This window comes from Lissotriton helveticus, chromosome 1_1 (genome assembly GCF_964261635.1).
Source record: "Lissotriton helveticus chromosome 1_1, aLisHel1.1, whole genome shotgun sequence".
Classification (NCBI taxonomy): Eukaryota; Metazoa; Chordata; class Amphibia; order Caudata; family Salamandridae; genus Lissotriton; species Lissotriton helveticus.
The window spans coordinates 1,734,753,047-1,734,773,802 of NC_136057.1; the positions used below are offsets into that span (position 1 = coordinate 1,734,753,047).

Below are 20,756 nucleotides of genomic sequence, written 5' to 3' on the forward strand. Positions count from 1 at the left end.
TGGCCATCCTACCAAATAGGCATCCTTCGCCCCATTATGTAACACTTTCCTTAACCAATCAATTTGAGAGCATATTGCAATAACTCAGGCCAGGATCTTGATTATGGTTAATTTAAAATAATCTTGCTTCACATTAACCCCTTCCATGCTGATGACGAGCTCCGCTCGTCATCAGCGTTACCTGCCGTACGCTGATGACGAGCTGAGCTCGTCATGTATTGCGGTAATTTTAAAAATGCCGCACACAGCGGGAAAAGCCACCGCATGCATGCGGTTAAATAACATTATCAGCCATACATACTGAGAATATGGCAAACTGACTCTTCTTGGGTAACTCGTGGCAATGTCATCAGAGCATTGGGGTATTCATGATTATTTCATAGTTTAAAGAGTCTTTATCATATTTCTTCATGGCATTTGTTGCAGGATGTACATGTTGAACCTTTTGATGGCTTGGCTCGTGCTTTGGCTCTTAGAGCCAAGCTAGGAATCTAACTTGCCTCTGGCTCTGCTCTCTATTTGAAATCCTTCCGCATATAGACATATGAGAAACCAGTTTTCACCTTGTTTAAAATTCTTTATGCTTATCAGTTAAGCCAAATTACTTACCTGTCGAGGCTACAAAAAAGAGCAATCGACGCATTAGTTGCACCTTGGAGCTACATTATTGACATGCACAATGGTCATTTGTTATTTATTATTATTTGACTTGCACATGTGATTTACAGTATGAGAAAGGGATGAAACTGATATATAAACTGCTTTTGCTATGTCCATATATTTTGTAGCCAGTTGCTATTAAGTGTGGGACATCTTGTGCACATTGCTTCATTGTTCTGCTTTGGAAGTCCTTTGTATATTAGAATTATACATACACAATTAAAAAATATTTTTTTTCTATGTGAATTTTTGAACAATTAGTTCCAACAAGAATTTTTCTTGTGACTGCATGTGCCAATTGCCATTTGATCCCACCCTGGGGTCGCATAGTCTGTTTCTTAAGTCTAAGCACTTTGTTCATGTGTTTGTGGGAGATGAGGCACTTTATGTTTTCCCAAAGGCAAACTCACTGAAACGTATTAACTTCTGAATATAAAGATCACTTTTACAGTTTCCATTCTCAGGTGTGAGGTACCTTACCTGAGTGCCCGACCGAGGCTTGCCATTCCCTCCAGCTTGGGGATCCGGTCTATGTGCAAGTGTATCAGAAAAAGATAGCTGTCCAGCAGAGCTGACACGGCTTGTACCAAGTCTTGCTCATTACGAACACTGCTGTTAAATTACGTGGGTCTGGCAAGCTGGATTCATTCCTTGCACCGCAAGTGAGTTTGGCTCATTAGGGCCAATGGAGCTTCTGTGATTGAGCTGAAGCCTGAGACAGCGACTAAGGCATCTGCCGACGCCCTCTCTGCTCCACCTTCATTGTCGGCTGGTGGGACGCAGCATTGGGGCACTGCCTCTTTGCCTATTTCCTCATCTCAGGATGGTGTTGCATCAGCCTCCTTTTGTTACTGTCTCCGCCCCCATTAAACAGCCTTCCCTACCCATGCTCCCGATCCCGTTGTGGGTCTGGCCTGATGTATTTGCTGCTGCTCAGAGTATTTAGCTGGTGGTGAGATACATTCTTGTGGAGGGATGGGAAAATACACCTAAACCAAATTTTGCAAAGACTCCCCTGGTACAAATCCCCCGCTCAGCCAACAAGGGCAACTCCTACATCTTGCTGTTATGAAAATGTAGGCAGACAAATAATTCTTCTTGCTGGGTATGCAAGCACATGCCTATTGATGTAGGAGACAGCATCCCTTTGATGGGGTACCAAGCAGTGTTAGTAAAACTTGCTTGCAGCTTTATCATGTGTTTATCATTGTTGCTTAACTGCCGCGCGGACCTGGCTTGCTAGCGCTGTGTTTTAAAATTGCTTAGGCTTTAAGAATTATTTGTTGCACTTACCCCGAATCGCGAGTGTCTTTTTAAAAAAATTTAAATTCTAGTCACCTTGCCGCACCCCTTTCACTTGTCCTGCTCACCACCCTAGGCCTCATCCAATTGGCCGGCAGGAGGTGGGGCCAGGCATAAATGTCCATTACAGCACAGAGGCGCAGCGGATGCGCGCAGCGGGCGCGCCAAAAGCACGCCAAAGGCAAGCCCGTCTGCACCCGTCCGCGCCCGACCGGGATCAGGGGCCAAGGATGCTGGTCAATTTATTTCCTACTCCCCTGGAGCACTCCGAACGCTTGCATGTCAGCCAACCCCCCTAGAACTTGCTACCTATAACTGCATCCTGACAAATGGAATTCTGCGAGAACAGGCGGGCTGCTCTACCCCGCCCCCTCCAGTCCCCTCCCCCTTCCCGCCGTAAGGAATGAGACCACTCTTCGGGTGTTCTATCTGAATACCCACTCTTTAGTGAAACATCAGCTGGACATCTTCTGGTTGCTAGCCCTAGAAAAACCGGATGTTCTACTGATCACCGAAACCTGGCTCACCGAGGACTCTACGCCGGATATATTGGCGGCACTCCCCTCAGACTATTACATACTAACTGCCAATCGGCCCTCAGGGAAGATGGGTGAGGGTGTGGTGGCCATAATACACAAGAATTGTAAATTTGATACTATGTCCTTGATCTACCACAAGTCGAGAATCTAGTCATTATTTTAGGCACTAACACCGGATCCCTTGCGCTGGTGCTTCTGTACCGTCCTCCTAAACCTATGCCCTCTTTTCCACTTTTGTTAAGTGAACAAATAGCTAATCTCGCCATGAACCAGGCAAAGGTCTTGCTCATCTGTGATCTTAACTGTTGGCTTAATGATCCCCTCGGAGGCCCACATGCTACCGAACTTTCTGATTTGCTCTCCAATCTAACCCTATCCCAGCACATATCTTCTTCTACCCATACAAAAGCACATACTCTGGATCAAATCTGGACCCACAATCTTACCTTATCAGTGACTTCTATCTCCCCCTGTATTTGGTCTGACCATTATCTGATTGATTTAACGGTTACTTTCAACGATAGAATGAAAGCTCCCTAAAGTACCGGGAGGCATAACAAGAAAGTGGCGAACCATTGATAAAAATGATTTTATTCACACTTTAGCCAGCACCATACCTAATTTTAATTCCAACGTCAACTCTATGGAACAGGACATTGCAGACTGGCTGCTGTCGGCCAGTGACATACATGTCCCTCTCACTAAATTTTCCTGGGCCAGGCACTCTGATGCCCACAAGTGGTTCACTAGTGAACTAAAGGATCAAAAACTTAAGCTCCGCCAATTTGAGAGGAAATGGAGGCGTCACTACTCAAGTGCAGACAGGCAGCAGTACTTGCGAACGCGTAACGAGTATAAAAAAATGACTTTAACAGCTAAAGCTGCCTACTTCTCTACAAAAATTGTCAATGCCCAGAATAAATCAAAGGAAATTTTTCAAATTGTGAATGATCTGAGCAGTGATGAGAGAATCTTACCCACCCAAGCCCCAACTCAAGAATTGTGTAACTCCCTGAATGAATTTTTTTCGGATAAAATTGCTGTTATAAAGGCGAGCATCCCACCCACTGTTAACAGGGATCCACCGGACGACATCTCCACAAATCCTTCCTGCTTGAATCACTTGTCAGCTATATGTCTTAATACGCTACTAGACCTCTTGATGCATGTGAAATCTGGCTCCCCTAGCGACCGTTGCCCTCCCCCAGTCCTCAGTGACGTTTGTTTTTTCTGCACTGCCCGATAGTATTCTTCCTTTTCTGAACGAGTCCCTTAGTAAAGGGAAGGTACCCTCCATCTTCAAAAATGCTACAGTAATTCCATTGCTAAAAAAACCTGGGGCCGATCCCCTAAATCCCTCCAATTACCACCCTATCTCCCTTTTATCTTTCCTAGCTAAGATCATGGAGACCCATGTGGCCAGCTGCCTTTCTAATTTTATAGAACAATCTGAATACCTGGAGCCTAATCAAGCTGATTTTCGACCCGCACATTCCACGGAATCAGTTATCATTGCAGTCATGGATACGCTGAGAGCCAATGCTAACAAGGGGGCCTCCCAGGCATTGGTTCTCCTGGATTTGTCGGCTGCGTTCGACACGGTTGATCATAACATCTTATTGAACCGTGTCGAACAAGCAGGTATTCAAGGCCTTGCTTACAACTTGATTAAGTCCTTTCTTACAGGTAGAACCCAAGCAGTACGCCTGGGCACATTCATTGCTCCCAAATTATCCATCTTGTGTGGGGTACCACAGGGTTCCTCCCTTTCCCCTTTGCTGTTTAACCTCTACCTTAGGCCATTGATCCATTCACTAAAGAACAGGAGGGTCACCATCTTCAATTATGCCGACGATCTCCAGCTGATTTTTTCTCTGGATTCTTCTAATTCTGCCACGGAATTTAAAACCACAATGCTTTATATCCAACGTTGGATGGACCGCAACCATCTAAAGCTTAACCCAGGCAACACTGAACTTGTATTGCCTGGGAAAAGCGAGATCAGCTGGGGCCCACACTTCTGGCCAAGGGAATTTGGTCCTTCCCCCGCCCCTTCGCCCTTTGTGAAAAGTCTAGGGGTCATTGTAAACGCTGATCTTTCTCTTAGAGGCCAAGTGGGTTCGGTCGTATCCACTAGTCTCTTCCAATTGTGGAAAATTAGAAAGATCTCCCACCTGCTGACCCACGCTGCCCTGGTTCAGGCAGTGCTAGAATTGGTCCTATCCCGCCTTGACTTTTCAAATGCTCTTTATATAGGCCTACTACTATGCTTGCTCAACCGTCTTCAAATAGTCCAGAACCAAGCGGCAAGACTAAACTACAAACAGCCAAGATGGCAGTCAGCTAGACCTTGTTTGCAAAAACTCCATTGGTTACCGGTGGAGCAACGGGCCGTATTTAAAGATAACTGCCTTGCCTTCAAGGCGCTGTACTGCAAGAGCCCTAAGTTCATCAATGACATGGTCATAAAGTATGCCCCTAGACGTAACTTATGCTCCTCCCACCTACACCTACTGTCCACCCCAGTCATCAAACTCAAGAGACAGGGAGGTGGCAGGTTTTCTTACTTAGCCCCCAAATGCTGGAATTCTCTTCCATTGTCAATCAGGAGTTGTGACAATCTACTGTGCATTAGAAAGGCCTTGAAAACCTGGCTGTTCAAACAAGCTTACTAACATCCTGTACGCTACGCAATCATACAGCATTAGCGCCATGAAACCTTTGGTGACCGTGCGCTTTACAAGCTTCTGATAACATAACATAACATAACATAACATAACATAACATAACATAACATAACATGTGGACCACAGACAGCCAAAATGGACTAGAATTTCCCCATCTTTCTTCCCAGGCCTAGAACATATTTATAATCCTCTTAATCGCAATAATTAATTAAGGATTAATTTGGAGCACCGAGGAGCAAACATATCCAGTATACCAGTCAGACATAGTAAATGTGACGGATATCCTGTCCACTGGAATATAAATCCCATTATATCCTATGGGATTTATACTTTGTCGGACGGGATATCCCTCACTGTTGTGACGGAGTAATCCATCCACCAATATCAAAATCAGGCCCTTAGTCTGCTGCAGGTGCTGCAGGTAGGTGCAACCCCTTCAGTAGCCATGCTGCCACAGACACTGGGTAGCGCCTAGCAGGAAGTGAAGTAGCCACAAATGAGGTAAAACCCCTAAGGCAAAAAGCCTCTGAGTTGGAATCAAGTATCCAGGACTGGTCAGAGATACTTGGCATAAGGATCAAAGAACCAGCCATCAGAAAGAGGAGGTGAACCCAGCTGTAATCTGAAGTCGTCATCAGTAATCACAAAGTTAATGTAGAAAAAGCAAATGAGGGACCTGATGGAAGAAAGGCTGAAGGACAAGGGACAGAACTGGAAAAAGCCCAAAAGAAAGTCAGGAGCGAGGTAACACCAAAAACCTACTTGAAGTGTTGTGATGAAGAGCAGAGAAGATTGCCTCCTTGTATATTCTACAAACACAAATTTGCTTCTGGAACAAACTTCCATATTGGATTGGGTAGGCATCTTTAGGAATCTGTAATGTGGAGTCCATCTTGGATTGGGTTCAATATTCTCTTCTCAGAGATCATTACTGAGGGATCATTACTGGTAAGGGCAGAACACGTCTCTCAGTGATGAACCCCCAGTGAGAGGAGCGACGGACAAGGAGTTTGTTCCGGAAGGCTGGCCGCCGAGAGGTAAGTTAATTTAGGGAAAACAGCGGCCTGACAGTGCTCCAGAACAGAGGGAGCAGAGCATGGGTGTAAATGGCAGGCGAGACAGTGGCTGTCGTAATGGTACAACAGGCTCTGGCGGAATGAAGGTGTTCAAATTCATTATCGGTATTCTCTTGATTGGGATTGTGTTGCTATTTAATTAGTAATGTCCATCATCTAACGCTGATGCAAAAATAAATATAGACAGAATCAGATCTATATTGGAGCGACATATCCAGCCGTACAGAGGTCTTCAAATTTACTCATTAAGCAATTAATTCATACAGAAAGAATTCCTTCAACAATTCACCAGTGTGGGGCACAAGCCTGTACCCAGACACTCCTAGATCCCATACAGAAAGGAAAAAGGGCTTTTTCAAGGCAAAAGTAACGTTTTCTGTTCAAATTTTTTTTAGGTGTACAGAAATATCGATAAGCACCATTTACATATACATCACATATAAATCAGGTTCTGTATAAGGTGCAAGGCAGGTCGACGGCGTTTCGGTCCCACTACTTAAATCATGGGGACCATCATCAGGACATTAATTAATGCCTTAACGTTTTTAAGCCTCTAATTGCCTAGGGAAGGGAAAAGAGAAGACAAGGCATATATACATTTTATAACCATAATCATAGAGTTGCATAATTTATCCAGTGACTTGAAGTGATCAGTGAACCTAATTGTATACATGCGAGGTGAGATAGTGAAGGTCGCTGGGCTCTGTGCCAATAGACATAGATGCCCATTGTCGTTTTGTCCCGTCTAATAGGTATCGTGTGGTCAACTATAAGAATAAGTTCTTGCCAGAACGAGGGAAGGATATTCGAAATAGTGAAGGGTCGTACTACGGTGAAGTTGAAGTAACCGTACATTTGAGCGGAATAGCGGAGATGTGGGACCACTTTGTGACCCTGTAGCAGGATTTAGACATGGAAAATATTACACTATTGTCAGGTAATATTGTTTATGAGTGAATGGAATTTCAAGTGTGCAAGATCACCTTTTGGGAATACCCTGTAACCTACTGACTTTGTGAATCATGCTCACAGATTATTAGACTGATGGCAAAGTACTTGTTTTTAAATTGCTTTTTCTTCACGCCCATTTTTGTGCACTCAATCAATCAATCAGAGTACTTGTAAAGCGCGCTACTTACCCGTGAGGGTCCCAAGGCGCTGAAGGAGGGCAGGGGGGGTGGGTGCTGCTACAACTCGAAGAGCCAGGTCTTGAGGAGTCTTCTGAAGGTGAGTAGGTCTTGGGTCTGCCGTGTGTGGGTGGGGAGGGTGTTCCAGGTCTTGGCGGCGGGGTAGGAGAAGGATCCGCCACCGAAGGTCGTTTGTTGGAAGCGGAGGACAGCGGCGAGGGCGAGGCTGGCGGAGCGGAGCTGGCGGGTGGGGATGTGGAAGCTGAGTCTGCCGTTCAGGTAGGCTGGTCTTGGTGTGCGTGGGTCAGGAGCTTGAAGGTGATCCTCTTGTCGAAGGGTAGCCAGTGTAGGTTTCTTAGGTGGGGGGTGATGTGGCTGCAGCGGGGGATGTTGATGATCAGTCGGGCTGAGGCGTTTTGGATGTGTTGTAGTCGTCGTAGGTGTTTGGCTGGGATTCCTGCGTAGAGTGCGTTTCCGTAGTCCAGTCTGCTGCTGACGAGGGCCTGTGTAACCGTTCCTCTTGTTTAGGTCGGGATCCACTTGTAGATCCTGCGGCGCATGCGGAGGGTGTTGTAGCAGGAGTAGGAGACGGAAATGTAAAATACACCTAATCCTGGCCTCCAGGGCAAGTATGAATATATAGGTGGAATGGAAGAGAAAATAAAATGGGGGCACCTTTGATTGTGTGATACAACATTCGCCCACCCTGCTTCTATCGCGGATCTTTGTCTCACGGATCAGAATCTAGGTAAAAGAAGGCCCCTGATCAATGCTGAGAACTGTGCCACATGAGGGTGACAGTTTCCAACTTTGGTAAGAACACATTGCTGGAGTTGCGTCACTTTTGCGCCATACAGATACGTCAGAAATACTGACGTATCTGTAACTCCTTGCGCCATGATGCGTCATACTGTAAATATGACGCATCATTGGTCTCGCAAGGAGGGCAAGTCCAATGGGTCGCACTCCGACTCCACCCACTAGCAGGTGTGCCCCAGGAGCATCATGGTAGATGCAGTCTTTGATAGCGTGTGCGCTATATCGAAACAGTGTGTAAAAGCAAGATTGCAGCACCAACTCTGGACACCGGTGTTTCGGAATAGTTGTTCCTCGTCAGCAGAGTGTAGGTTATTCGGGGTTAGCTGTGCAGGCTGCCAAGTGTTCTCAGGTTGATACCTCTCACGGCGCGGGTGCGGGATCCGAGCTCGTCAGCCCTAGCTCGAGGGAGCCAATTAAACAAGTCCAATGGGTCGCACTCCGAGGTAACGCCCTACGCGCCTGGAGAGGTACCATACCTGAGAACACTTTGGCAGCCTGCACAGCAACCCCTGAAAACCGCCCTACACTCTGCTGATGAAGGACAATAATCCTGAAACACCGGTGTCCAGAGTTGGCCTGCAACCATGCAATTACACTTCGATTCTTTTGAAAAGCGCACCCGCTTTCAAGAAAACTGCATTAACCATAATGCTCTTGGGGTATACACGCTGGAATGGTGGAGTAGCGTGCGACCTACGGACCCTTTATTTAACACGGCTCCCTTGAGCCTTTCAGCTGACGAGCTGAGGTAACGCCCTACGCGCCTGGAGAGGTACCATACCTGAGAACACTTTGGCAGCCTGCACAGCAACCCCTGAAAACCGCCCTACACTCTGCTGATGAAGGACAATAATCCTGAAACACCGGTGTCCAGAGTTGGCCTGCAACCATGCAATTACACTTCGATTCTTTTGAAAAGCGCACCCGCTTTCAAGAAAACTGCATTAACCATAATGCTCTTGGGGTATACACGCTGGAATGGTGGAGTAGCGTGCGACCTACGGACCCTTTATTTAACACGGCTCCCTTGAGCCTTTCAGCTGACGAGCTGAGGTAACGCCCTACACGCCTGGAGAGGTACCATACCTGAGAACACTTTGGCAGCCTGCACAGCAACCCCTGAAAACCGCCCTACACTCTGCTGATGAAGGACAATAATCCTGAAACACCGGTGTCCAGAGTTGGCCTGCAACCATGCAATTACACTTCGATTCTTTTGAAAAGCGCACCCGCTTTCAAGAAAACTGCATTAACCATAATGCTCTTGGGGTATACACGCTGGAATGGTGGAGTAGCGTGCGACCTACGGACCCTTTATTTAACACGGCTCCCTTGAGCCTTTCAGCTGACGAGCTGAGGTAACGCCCTACGCGCCTGGAGAGGTACCATACCTGAGAACACTTTGGCAGCCTGCACAGCAACCCCTGAAAACCGCCCTACACTCTGCTGATGAAGGACAATAATCCTGAAACACCGGTGTCCAGAGTTGGCCTGCAACCATGCAATTACACTTCGATTCTTTTGAAAAGCGCACCCGCTTTCAAGAAAACTGCATTAACCATAATGCTCTTGGGGTATACACGCTGGAATGGTGGAGTAGCGTGCGACCTACGGACCCTTTATTTAACACGGCTCCCTTGAGCCTTTCAGCTGACGAGCTGAGGTAACGCCCTACGCGCCTGGAGAGGTACCATACCTGAGAACACTTTGGCAGCCTGCACAGCAACCCCTGAAAACCGCACTACACTCTGCTGATGAAGGACAATAATCCTGAAACACCGGTGTCCAGAGTTGGCCTGCAACCATGCAATTACACTTCGATTCTTTTGAAAAGCGCACCCGCTTTCAAGAAAACTGCATTAACCATAATGCTCTTGGGGTATACACGCTGGAATGGTGGAGTAGCGTGCGACCTACGGACCCTTTATTTAACACGGCTCCCTTGAGCCTTTCAGCTGACGAGCTGGGTAACGCCCTACGCGCCTGGAGAGGTACCATACCTGAGAACACTTTGGCAGCCTGCACAGCAACCCCTGAAAACCGCCCTACACTCTGCTGATGAAGGACAATAATCCTGAAACACCGGTGTCCAGAGTTGGCCTGCAACCATGCAATTACACTTCGATTCTTTTGAAAAGCGCACCCGCTTTCAAGAAAACTGCATTAACCATAATGCTCTTGGGGTATACACGCTGGAATGGTGGAGTAGCGTGCGACCTACGGACCCTTTATTTAACACGGCTCCCTTGAGCCTTTCAGCTGACGAGCTGAGGTAACGCCCTACGCGCCTGGAGAGGTACCATACCTGAGAACACTTTGGCAGCCTGCACAGCAACCCCTGAAAACCGCCCTACACTCTGCTGATGAAGGACAATAATCCTGAAACACCGGTGTCCAGAGTTGGCCTGCAACCATGCAATTACACTTCGATTCTTTTGAAAAGCGCACCCGCTTTCAAGAAAACTGCATTAACCATAATGCTCTTGGGGTATACACGCTGGAATGGTGGAGTAGCGTGCGACCTACGGACCCTTTATTTAACACGGCTCCCTTGAGCCTTTCAGCTGACGAGCTGAGGTAACGCCCTACGCGCCTGGAGAGGTACCATACCTGAGAACACTTTGGCAGCCTGCACAGCAACCCCTGAAAACCGCCCTACACTCTGCTGATGAAGGACAATAATCCTGAAACACCGGTGTCCAGAGTTGGCCTGCAACCATGCAATTACACTTCGATTCTTTTGAAAAGCGCACCCGCTTTCAAGAAAACTGCATTAACCATAATGCTCTTGGGGTATACACGCTGGAATGGTGGAGTAGCGTGCGACCTACGGACCCTTTATTTAACACGGCTCCCTTGAGCCTTTCAGCTGACGAGCTGAGGTAACGCCCTACGCGCCTGGAGAGGTACCATACCTGAGAACACTTTGGCAGCCTGCACAGCAACCCCTGAAAACCGCACTACACTCTGCTGATGAAGGACAATAATCCTGAAACACCGGTGTCCAGAGTTGGCCTGCAACCATGCAATTACACTTCGATTCTTTTGAAAAGCGCACCCGCTTTCAAGAAAACTGCATTAACCATAATGCTCTTGGGGTATACACGCTGGAATGGTGGAGTAGCGTGCGACCTACGGACCCTTTATTTAACACGGCTCCCTTGAGCCTTTCAGCTGACGAGCTGAGGTAACGCCCTACGCGCCTGGAGAGGTACCATACCTGAGAACACTTTGGCAGCCTGCACAGCAACCCCTGAAAACCGCCCTACACTCTGCTGATGAAGGACAATAATCCTGAAACACCGGTGTCCAGAGTTGGCCTGCAACCATGCAATTACACTTCGATTCTTTTGAAAAGCGCACCCGCTTTCAAGAAAACTGCATTAACCATAATGCTCTTGGGGTATACACGCTGGAATGGTGGAGTAGCGTGCGACCTACGGACCCTTTATTTAACACGGCTCCCTTGAGCCTTTCAGCTGACGAGCTGAGGTAACGCCCTACGCGCCTGGAGAGGTACCATACCTGAGAACACTTTGGCAGCCTGCACAGCAACCCCTGAAAACCGCCCTACACTCTGCTGATGAAGGACAATAATCCTGAAACACCGGTGTCCAGAGTTGGCCTGCAACCATGCAATTACACTTCGATTCTTTTGAAAAGCGCACCCGCTTTCAAGAAAACTGCATTAACCATAATGCTCTTGGGGTATACACGCTGGAATGGTGGAGTAGCGTGCGACCTACGGACCCTTTATTTAACACGGCTCCCTTGAGCCTTTCAGCTGACGAGCTGAGGTAACGCCCTACGTGCCTGGAGAGGTACCATACCTGAGAACACTTTGGCAGCCTGCACAGCAACCCCTGAAAACCGCCCTACACTCTGCTGATGAAGGACAATAATCCTGAAACACCGGTGTCCAGAGTTGGCCTGCAACCATGCAATTACACTTCGATTCTTTTGAAAAGCGCACCCGCTTTCAAGAAAACTGCATTAACCATAATGCTCTTGGGGTATACACGCTGGAATGGTGGAGTAGCGTGCGACCTACGGACCCTTTATTTAACACGGCTCCCTTGAGCCTTTCAGCTGACGAGCTGAGGTAACGCCCTACGCGCCTGGAGAGGTACCATACCTGAGAACACTTTGGCAGCTTGCACAGCAACCCCTGAAAACCGCCCTACACTCTGCTGATGAAGGACAATAATCCTGAAACAGTAGGTGTCCAGACTTGGCCTGCAACCATGCAATTACACTTCGATTCTTTTGAAAAGCGCACCCGCTTTCAAGAAAACTGCATTAACCATAATGCTCTTGGGGTATACACGCTGGAATGGTGGAGTAGCGTGCGACCTACGGACCCTTTATTTAACACGGCTCCCTTGAGCCTTTCAGCTGACGAGCTGAGGTAACGCCCTACGCGCCTGGAGAGGTACCATACCTGAGAACACTTTGGCAGCCTGCACAGCAACCCCTGAAAACCGCCCTACACTCTGCTGATGAAGGACAATAATCCTGAAACACCGGTGTCCAGAGTTGGCCTGCAACCATGCAATTACACTTCGATTCTTTTGAAAAGCGCACCCGCTTTCAAGAAAACTGCATTAACCATAATGCTCTTGGGGTATACACGCTGGAATGGTGGAGTAGCGTGCGACCTACGGACCCTTTATTTAACACGGCTCCCTTGAGCCTTTCAGCTGACGAGCTGAGGTAACGCCCTACGCGCCTGGAGAGGTACCATACCTGAGAACACTTTGGCAGCCTGCACAGCAACCCCTGAAAACCGCCCTACACTCTGCTGATGAAGGACAATAATCCTGAAACACCGGTGTCCAGAGTTGGCCTGCAACCATGCAATTACACTTCGATTCTTTTGAAAAGCGCACCCGCTTTCAAGAAAACTGCATTAACCATAATGCTCTTGGGGTATACACGCTGGAATGGTGGAGTAGCGTGCGACCTACGGACCCTTTATTTAACACGGCTCCCTTGAGCCTTTCAGCTGACGAGCTGAGGTAACGCCCTACGCGCCTGGAGAGGTACCATACCTGAGAACACTTTGGCAGCCTGCACAGCAACCCCTGAAAACCGCCCTACACTCTGCTGATGAAGGACAATAATCCTGAAACACCGGTGTCCAGAGTTGGCCTGCAACCATGCAATTACACTTCGATTCTTTTGAAAAGCGCACCCGCTTTCAAGAAAACTGCATTAACCATAATGCTCTTGGGGTATACACGCTGGAATGGTGGAGTAGCGTGCGACCTACGGACCCTTTATTTAACACGGCTCCCTTGAGCCTTTCAGCTGACGAGCTGAGGTAACGCCCTACGCGCCTGGAGAGGTACCATACCTGAGAACACTTTGGCAGCCTGCACAGCAACCCCTGAAAACCGCCCTACACTCTGCTGATGAAGGACAATAATCCTGAAACACCGGTGTCCAGAGTTGGCCTGCAACCATGCAATTACACTTCGATTCTTTTGAAAAGCGCACCCGCTTTCAAGAAAACTGCATTAACCATAATGCTCTTGGGGTATACACGCTGGAATGGTGGAGTAGCGTGCGACCTACGGACCCTTTATTTAACACGGCTCCCTTGAGCCTTTCAGCTGACGAGCTGAGGTAACGCCCTACGCGCCTGGAGAGGTACCATACCTGAGAACACTTTGGCAGCCTGCACAGCAACCCCTGAAAACCGCCCTACACTCTGCTGATGAAGGACAATAATCCTGAAACACCGGTGTCCAGAGTTGGCCTGCAACCATGCAATTACACTTCGATTCTTTTGAAAAGCGCACCCGCTTTCAAGAAAACTGCATTAACCATAATGCTCTTGGGGTATACACGCTGGAATGGTGGAGTAGCGTGCGACCTACGGACCCTTTATTTAACACGGCTCCCTTGAGCCTTTCAGCTGACGAGCTGAGGTAACGCCCTACGCGCCTGGAGAGGTACCATACCTGAGAACACTTTGGCAGCCTGCACAGCAACCCCTGAAAACCGCCCTACACTCTGCTGATGAAGGACAATAATCCTGAAACACCGGTGTCCAGAGTTGGCCTGCAACCATGCAATTACACTTCGATTCTTTTGAAAAGCGCACCCGCTTTCAAGAAAACTGCATTAACCATAATGCTCTTGAGGTATACACGCTGGAATGGTGGAGTAGCGTGCGACCTACGGACCCTTTATTGTCTCGCAAGGAGGGTGCAGTGAAAAGTGACGCATCGCTGTTTTCACGCAGCGATGCATCACTTTTCATAAATGAGGCCCTGGGAACTTTGCATGAATGTTTTAGCCACGTAAAGAGAATCTATACTAACTTGGGCCTGAAAAAGAAATAGCAATCAAGTTGTGTTGCAAACATAAAAACACTTTCTGGCATTTGTGCATGCCTGCGCTCCTCTCAGCATGTGTGAGGGGAATGATCGAGTAAATTCAGGAAAAGTTAGAAATGTTTTTTTTTTCTTGAGCTCAGCGAGAAGGATTAGAGGTGTACTTAAGCAGTTGGATTTCTGAGCTTTTTACTTTTTATGGTGCTGCATTTATAAAATAAAAACTTACTTCTTTGTAAGGTTCTCAAATTTACAGCTGCTTTGAGGCACTTTGGTATTGTTTGCTCAAATTCGCGACAACCAAAACTGCAGTGGGTCCTGGGATTCCCTGGGTACTTTACAACACATATATTTGAGAGACCAATGAGACGAAGGTGTGCTTTAAAAATGGCGCGGAGAAAAAGAGCCTTGGTCCCAGCCTGTCGCTTTGCATGCACTCCCTGGGTTAGAGGTGTAGTCCTTCTCTTTATAACAACATAATAGGGGAGAGGATGTAGTCTTATGGCTAGAGCTGCCGATTTTGGAGCTGGGGAACCGGGCTCGAGCCTCGGCGTTGGCTCAGCATCCTGTCAATCTGGGGAAATCACTTAGGGGCCTATTTGCAACAAAGAGCAAAAAAATGTATCGCTTGCTATCGCCGGATATAATTGCAGGGATAACGTGCTATTAGCAATGTTTATATCCAATGTGATATAATATCCGGCGATAGCGGCGAAATGCGGGAATATCGCTGGAAATCTAGCGATATTCTCGCATTAACGCCAATGGGGGCTGAATCTAATAATCCACCCCCCATTGACTATACAGGTAAATCAACTTTTTATCAGGCATTGGTTTCTAGCGATAATCTCGATTTTTTCTCTCGCTTCGCCTGCCTTGCTAATAGGCGATAACTGTGTTAGCGACTGTTTTCAGTCGCTAACAGTTTGGATACGCCCACTTTGCATGTCATTAGCGATAAATATCGCTGACATGCAAAGCGGGCCCTAAACCTGTAGCTATCGCCTAAAAGCTGTCGCTAACTGCTGTTAACTACAGCTTGCTAATAGGGCGATAAAAATATCGCTGCATTAGCGTGAAAAAGCTCCGCTAAAGTGGCGATATGGCCCTTGATAATATGCCCCTTAATCTCCCCGTGTCTAACAAAAAATGAATGTGTCCTTGTGTAACATAACCGATGCTCATGTAAAGCGCTCCAATAGCTTTTGGGTCGAGTTCACGCTATACAAATCTGCACAATAAATCAAAATAGGTTTGGTTGAACAACAAGCCTCAAAAACTGTTGTCAAGCGTTATTATGTTTTAAAGGACCGGCTAAGCTCCACAGGCACATCTTACCTTTTGTGGTTTGAAGATGTACAACACCATTACCAGTCTTTGACAAGGAGTATCATGATACTAATGTCCCATCATAAGCGTTAGTATAATATAAACATAAGAACACGAGAAGTGTATTTAGAGAGGGCACTTTCACCCCCAGGAATCTCCTGGTGCTATCAACGGACAATAGCTGTTTATCAACCTCAAAGGATGAAAGGCTGAGTGGAGCTGCTGGTCTTTTAAGCTGCGACCATGTGGTCACATAAGCATCCCTGCAGTTTATGACGCAGAGAGTGTATACGAGCCCTCCCCGGTATATGCTCCCTTTTCCCAGTCTAAATCCACCTCACCTGCCACCTTGATTTCCTTCTGCTGGGTGTCGGATCCGTGCCGGTTTCTGGCCTCACAAATGTAGCTCCCGGAGTGGTGACTCGTAGCACTCGTGATGGTCAGGGTCCTGTTGTCTGAAGAGTATATGATGTCTGCGCCCTTCGGAGTGGTCCAAATGTACTCGGGGGCAGGGAGTCCGTCAGCCAAGCACTCCAATGTCAGGTTATGCCCCTTCTCGATATTCTCCGGTCCTCGGATGAAAAGAGTGATTCTGGGCTTATCTAAAAAAAGGATTAATGGTAAACTGTAGGTGCTACTGATGATGACTGCTTCTTCGAAACAAAGTTGTCATTTTTTTATGGTCTTACCATACACAATAGGCTGAAACCTGACTTATATATCTGAATGGGTGACCTGTGGCAGACCGTGCCTATGGACAAAATATGTGTTTTCCATATTGGGCTTGTGCCTACGACAGGCCCCCAAAGCTGGGCTAAACCTCCTTCCTGACAACTAACCCTATGCCATGAAGGCCGTCTTCAGCCATGCTTGACTTTTCTAGCCAACACCATTATGCATTCTGAGACTTAAATGTTGCTGTTCCTATTTTCAGTATAGTCCTAACAGTCCCAGACTACTCACCGGTGTTAGCTACAACTAAAGGACTGACTGAAAGACTTGTATTACACATGGACAGGGGCATTCTAAAGAGGTATTGTGGGAACTTCAAAAACAGCAAAGGCATACAAGTTGTTCATCATTCAGCTGCTGCAAATCACACATGGATCACCACTGGGGACTTCCGTTTATGTCAGACCAAACTTCCTGGAAGATAAGAAAGGCACGCACTCTTTAATGCGTCCTTAGCCTGAACGATTTATTGTGCAGCAAAACACCCAATGCGTGTTGGCGAAACCTCACCTTGATCCGGTGAACAAGATGAGGTTTTGCAGAAACGTGTTGGGTATTTTGCTACACAATAAGTTGTTCATGTTAAGGAAGCATTAAAGCCTGCGTACAATTCTTGTCTTCAAGGAAGTCTGGAGTCTGGTCATTCCTACATACGGATCTCACACCATCTTGGGGCCCGAGCATCTCATGAGTTGCGGTTTGGTACATATAAATATATTTCCCACTGGTAGTTATAGTTAGGACCTAGTTTATAAAGGAAAATCGTTTTTTGTTTTGCTAATAACTTTGACACAGTTTGACGAATATTCACAAAATTCTCAAAACTAGTTTGCCACTCACTTCAGCTGTAGACTGAAAAGTTTTGAGTTGATTCATCAAGCGGGGCAGAGAAAAAGGAGGCATCCCAAAACTCATTCTCCCACTGCAATTTCCCATAGAGTTTTTCACGCGACTACAGCTCGAACCGCTAATGGAATTTCACCAAATTTGGCAGAAAGCTAGATCTTGGTAAAGAAAGAGTGCTTTTTCTAATTTGGTGTAAATCTGTTCAGTACTTTTGGAGTTATTAAAGAAAAAAGAGTTTTGTATATCTAACTACGTGGATCAACAGCGGATCCACTGCAGTTGATCATCAGTTCCACATGCTAACAGCAAAGCTGGACTGGCTGGCTGCAACCTGAGAGAAAAGCAGCAGCCTCCATTTTGTGAATTGAGACACAGTTCCAGGGGGGGGGGTTTTAATAAAGTATAAGTAGGATATAAAGGATCAAAATAGAGGTATACTGACCCCATGTGACTGATGGATGGGTCTGTGAGTGTTGCAAGGTGAAAGTGTTATGTAATATGGCAGGGGTGCCTTACCATGTAAGCCTAGCACAATACGCAAAGATGGACCCCGGGTTCTCTCTGAGTGCACCTTCTGTCAGTCCTGATAGAGTGGCAAAGAGCAGACAAGCCACATGAGGGAACACGTGTTAAGCATTTCACATCACTAACATGGACTATGAGTAAATGACACGACTTGAGAGAAATCCAACACCAATTTATAAAATACCTAATTTTTAAATATTTTTAAACACCAATAATCAGTACTTTGCAATGTGAAAACATTAACGTTGCGGTCATTAGGAAAAACACATACTTAGAGAGTGAGTTCAATGGAACCCACTTGGAGTTAAGGTCTCGGGAGTCCCTAGACTAGTTCACGACACCTACCACAATTTTACCTGGCTCAGGGAATTGGGGTGCAGACGTGCACTTTGGCTGTCAAATGGAGCTGTCACTCAGGCTTGTGGTGTTGAAATAGTTACCTTAGGAAAAATTTACTTATGGGGCGAGTTGAGGAAAACCCTTTGGAAGATAAGCAAGGAGCTAGCCCTGGACCAGGAGTCAGATCTGATCTACCTGGCTTAGGGGACTCAGGTGCAGAGGCACTCTTAGCTCTTAGCTGTCTGTGGTGCTGAACCAAATCTGTGGCAGAGGAGCTGGCAGTCGTGCAGAGAAAGGTTAAAAACAAATGCAAGATATTTCCATTGGAGCCACAGGGGTGATTGGTTGTTCATGCAGGTGAATCTCTTCTCTTGAAAAGTCGAGAAAAGCAGGTTGTAGTCTGACTGACCATCAACAAGCCTTGGTGTCTGCAAGCACTCCAGTTAAGGAAATCTTCATCCAGAGGACCAAGGGAACGTTGTAGAAAGCTGCACCTCGCAGAGAGTTGGGACTACAGTTCCCGAAGCCACCGGCCCAAGGACTTTGAGTAGTCATGCCCGACGGCTCAGGGAACAGGACTTCAAGGTCGTAGACTTAGCGGTTTCTGCCTGCCAACTGCAGGGGACTACTACCTATAGTGTTCTTGTGAGGTCTTCAGGTTGCAGTGGGGCTCACTTTCCTTTTGGAACTGGTCTCTAGTTCTGGGCGAGTCGTAGTCCAGCGGGTGAATGGTGCCTGTCACAGGTGCAGTACTTTGCACCTTTCCTTTTGTGCAGTCCTGCTTTTGTGCTGACACAGATCTCTTCTTGTTTCACATTGAAACTAAGGTTCTGGTGTCTGGGGTGCCCCTTCAGCCCTGGATTTAGGGGGTGTTAGTGGGTCTGAGGACTAGTAGCCAATGGGCATCCTGTCCTGCAGCTAATCCACGCCAATAGTGATGACGTCCTGTGGGTATATGTCTCTAATACTAGTCAGACCTGATTTCTAGCCTAAATTCAAGATGGCCAAAACCATCCTAGACTGTACACCTCAGCAGCAACACCCTAGAGGCGTGGCCAGCCTTGTGGAGTTAGATTCCGCCTGCATTGTTTTTTGTTTTTGTTTTTTTTATTGGCGTAAGAAGTTTATTGCACTTTGCAGATAAATAATACACATGTTCGCGCCTACAACCTTAACAAGCCGGCTACTCAATCGTACAGTCCACAAATTATGTTCTCGGTGTACACGGCCCATCAGCCGACATCCGTAGGACCGGCGGCGTCGCAGGAAGTAGCTTTTGAGACATATATCAGTGCTATACATGCATTCAGTCCTGCTGGTCATCTTACTTTTTGTATATTTTTTGTTATAACAGCAAAACAAGTAGAAACAAAAAAGGTAGCTTCTAGAATCAAGATCACTGTGTCACAGCATCCTCCCCCCCATCACAGATTGACAATCCATTACTCCATTCCATGTATTTGTCAAAGTCCTGGCTATGAATTATCATCGTTCTGTGCCGTTTCATGTTCCAGTAAGTAGGTACGTAAGTACATCCAATAGTCTCTAGGACGTGACCCGGTCGGCAACTCTTCCTCATACGTGGCCAGTGTGTCTCGGCAATATGTTAAATCCTCCAGCCAGTTTGTGACCCTCGGTCCCCTTCTACTATTCCAATGCAGAGACACTCTCCGTTTGGCCAGTAACAGTGCCACCACACAAAATTTGCGCCTTTGCGCTCTTAGTTGCGGTACAATACCCAATAGACAAACCTTCGCCCTACACTCCAGTGTTGTCCCAAGCATTTCGTTCAGAACTTGTATCACCTGCTCCCAGTAACCCGCCACCCCGCGACAGTGCCACGCTAAATGCATGAAGTCCGCATTCTCCTGTTTACATCTAACACAATTGGAGTCATCCCTTAGCCCGTATCTGTGTAGCCTCTGGGGTGTATAGTACATTTGGTGCAGATATTTATAGTGAATGATCCTTAAGTTTCCATTCGGCGTCAGTATGCCAGTGAGCAGGCAAGTGGTTGCCCATTCGTCGACGGAAAGTGGATCCTCTAATACTGCGCTCCACTTGTCTCTCACCCCCTCAGTGTTCCCTCCTATGTCTTGCTGTATGCTTGTGTATAGCTTCGATACCAAGTGGGCAGCCATGGGCGTGGTGAGCACCAACTGCAAAGGTGTCAAGGTCTTGGGCTCCTCCGGGTAAGTTGGAAAGTGTTCTTTTATCGCCCTTTGCAGCCTATAGTAATTAAGACTAAATAGGAGTGTTGAGTTACTAATATACTCCAATTTGTCCAGTGTCTGGAAGACTCCATCTTTGTATAAGTCACCTAGCCTGTCTATTCCTGCACACCTTAACAAATCCATTCCAACCTTTTCCTGCGTGACCGAAAGTGCCGGGTGATGCGCTAGCGGAAGTGCGGGTGCGTAAAGTGGTAGGCTGT

The 20,756-nt window shown here is 47.1% G+C and overlaps 1 protein-coding gene across 5 annotated transcripts in view; it reads right to left on the reverse strand.

The window, feature by feature from the left end:
- Window positions 1-20,756, reverse strand: part of LOC144833854 (intercellular adhesion molecule 1-like) — a 499,750-nt gene that overhangs the window by 75,706 nt on the left and 403,288 nt on the right. For all 5 annotated transcript variants that reach the window (XM_078689198.1, XM_078689194.1, XM_078689195.1 and 2 more), the window contains one exon: window positions 16,222-16,482. In XM_078689198.1, coding sequence (XP_078545324.1) covers window positions 16,222-16,482 — 261 coding nt within the window. The remainder of the gene's footprint in view (window positions 1-16,221; window positions 16,483-20,756) is intronic.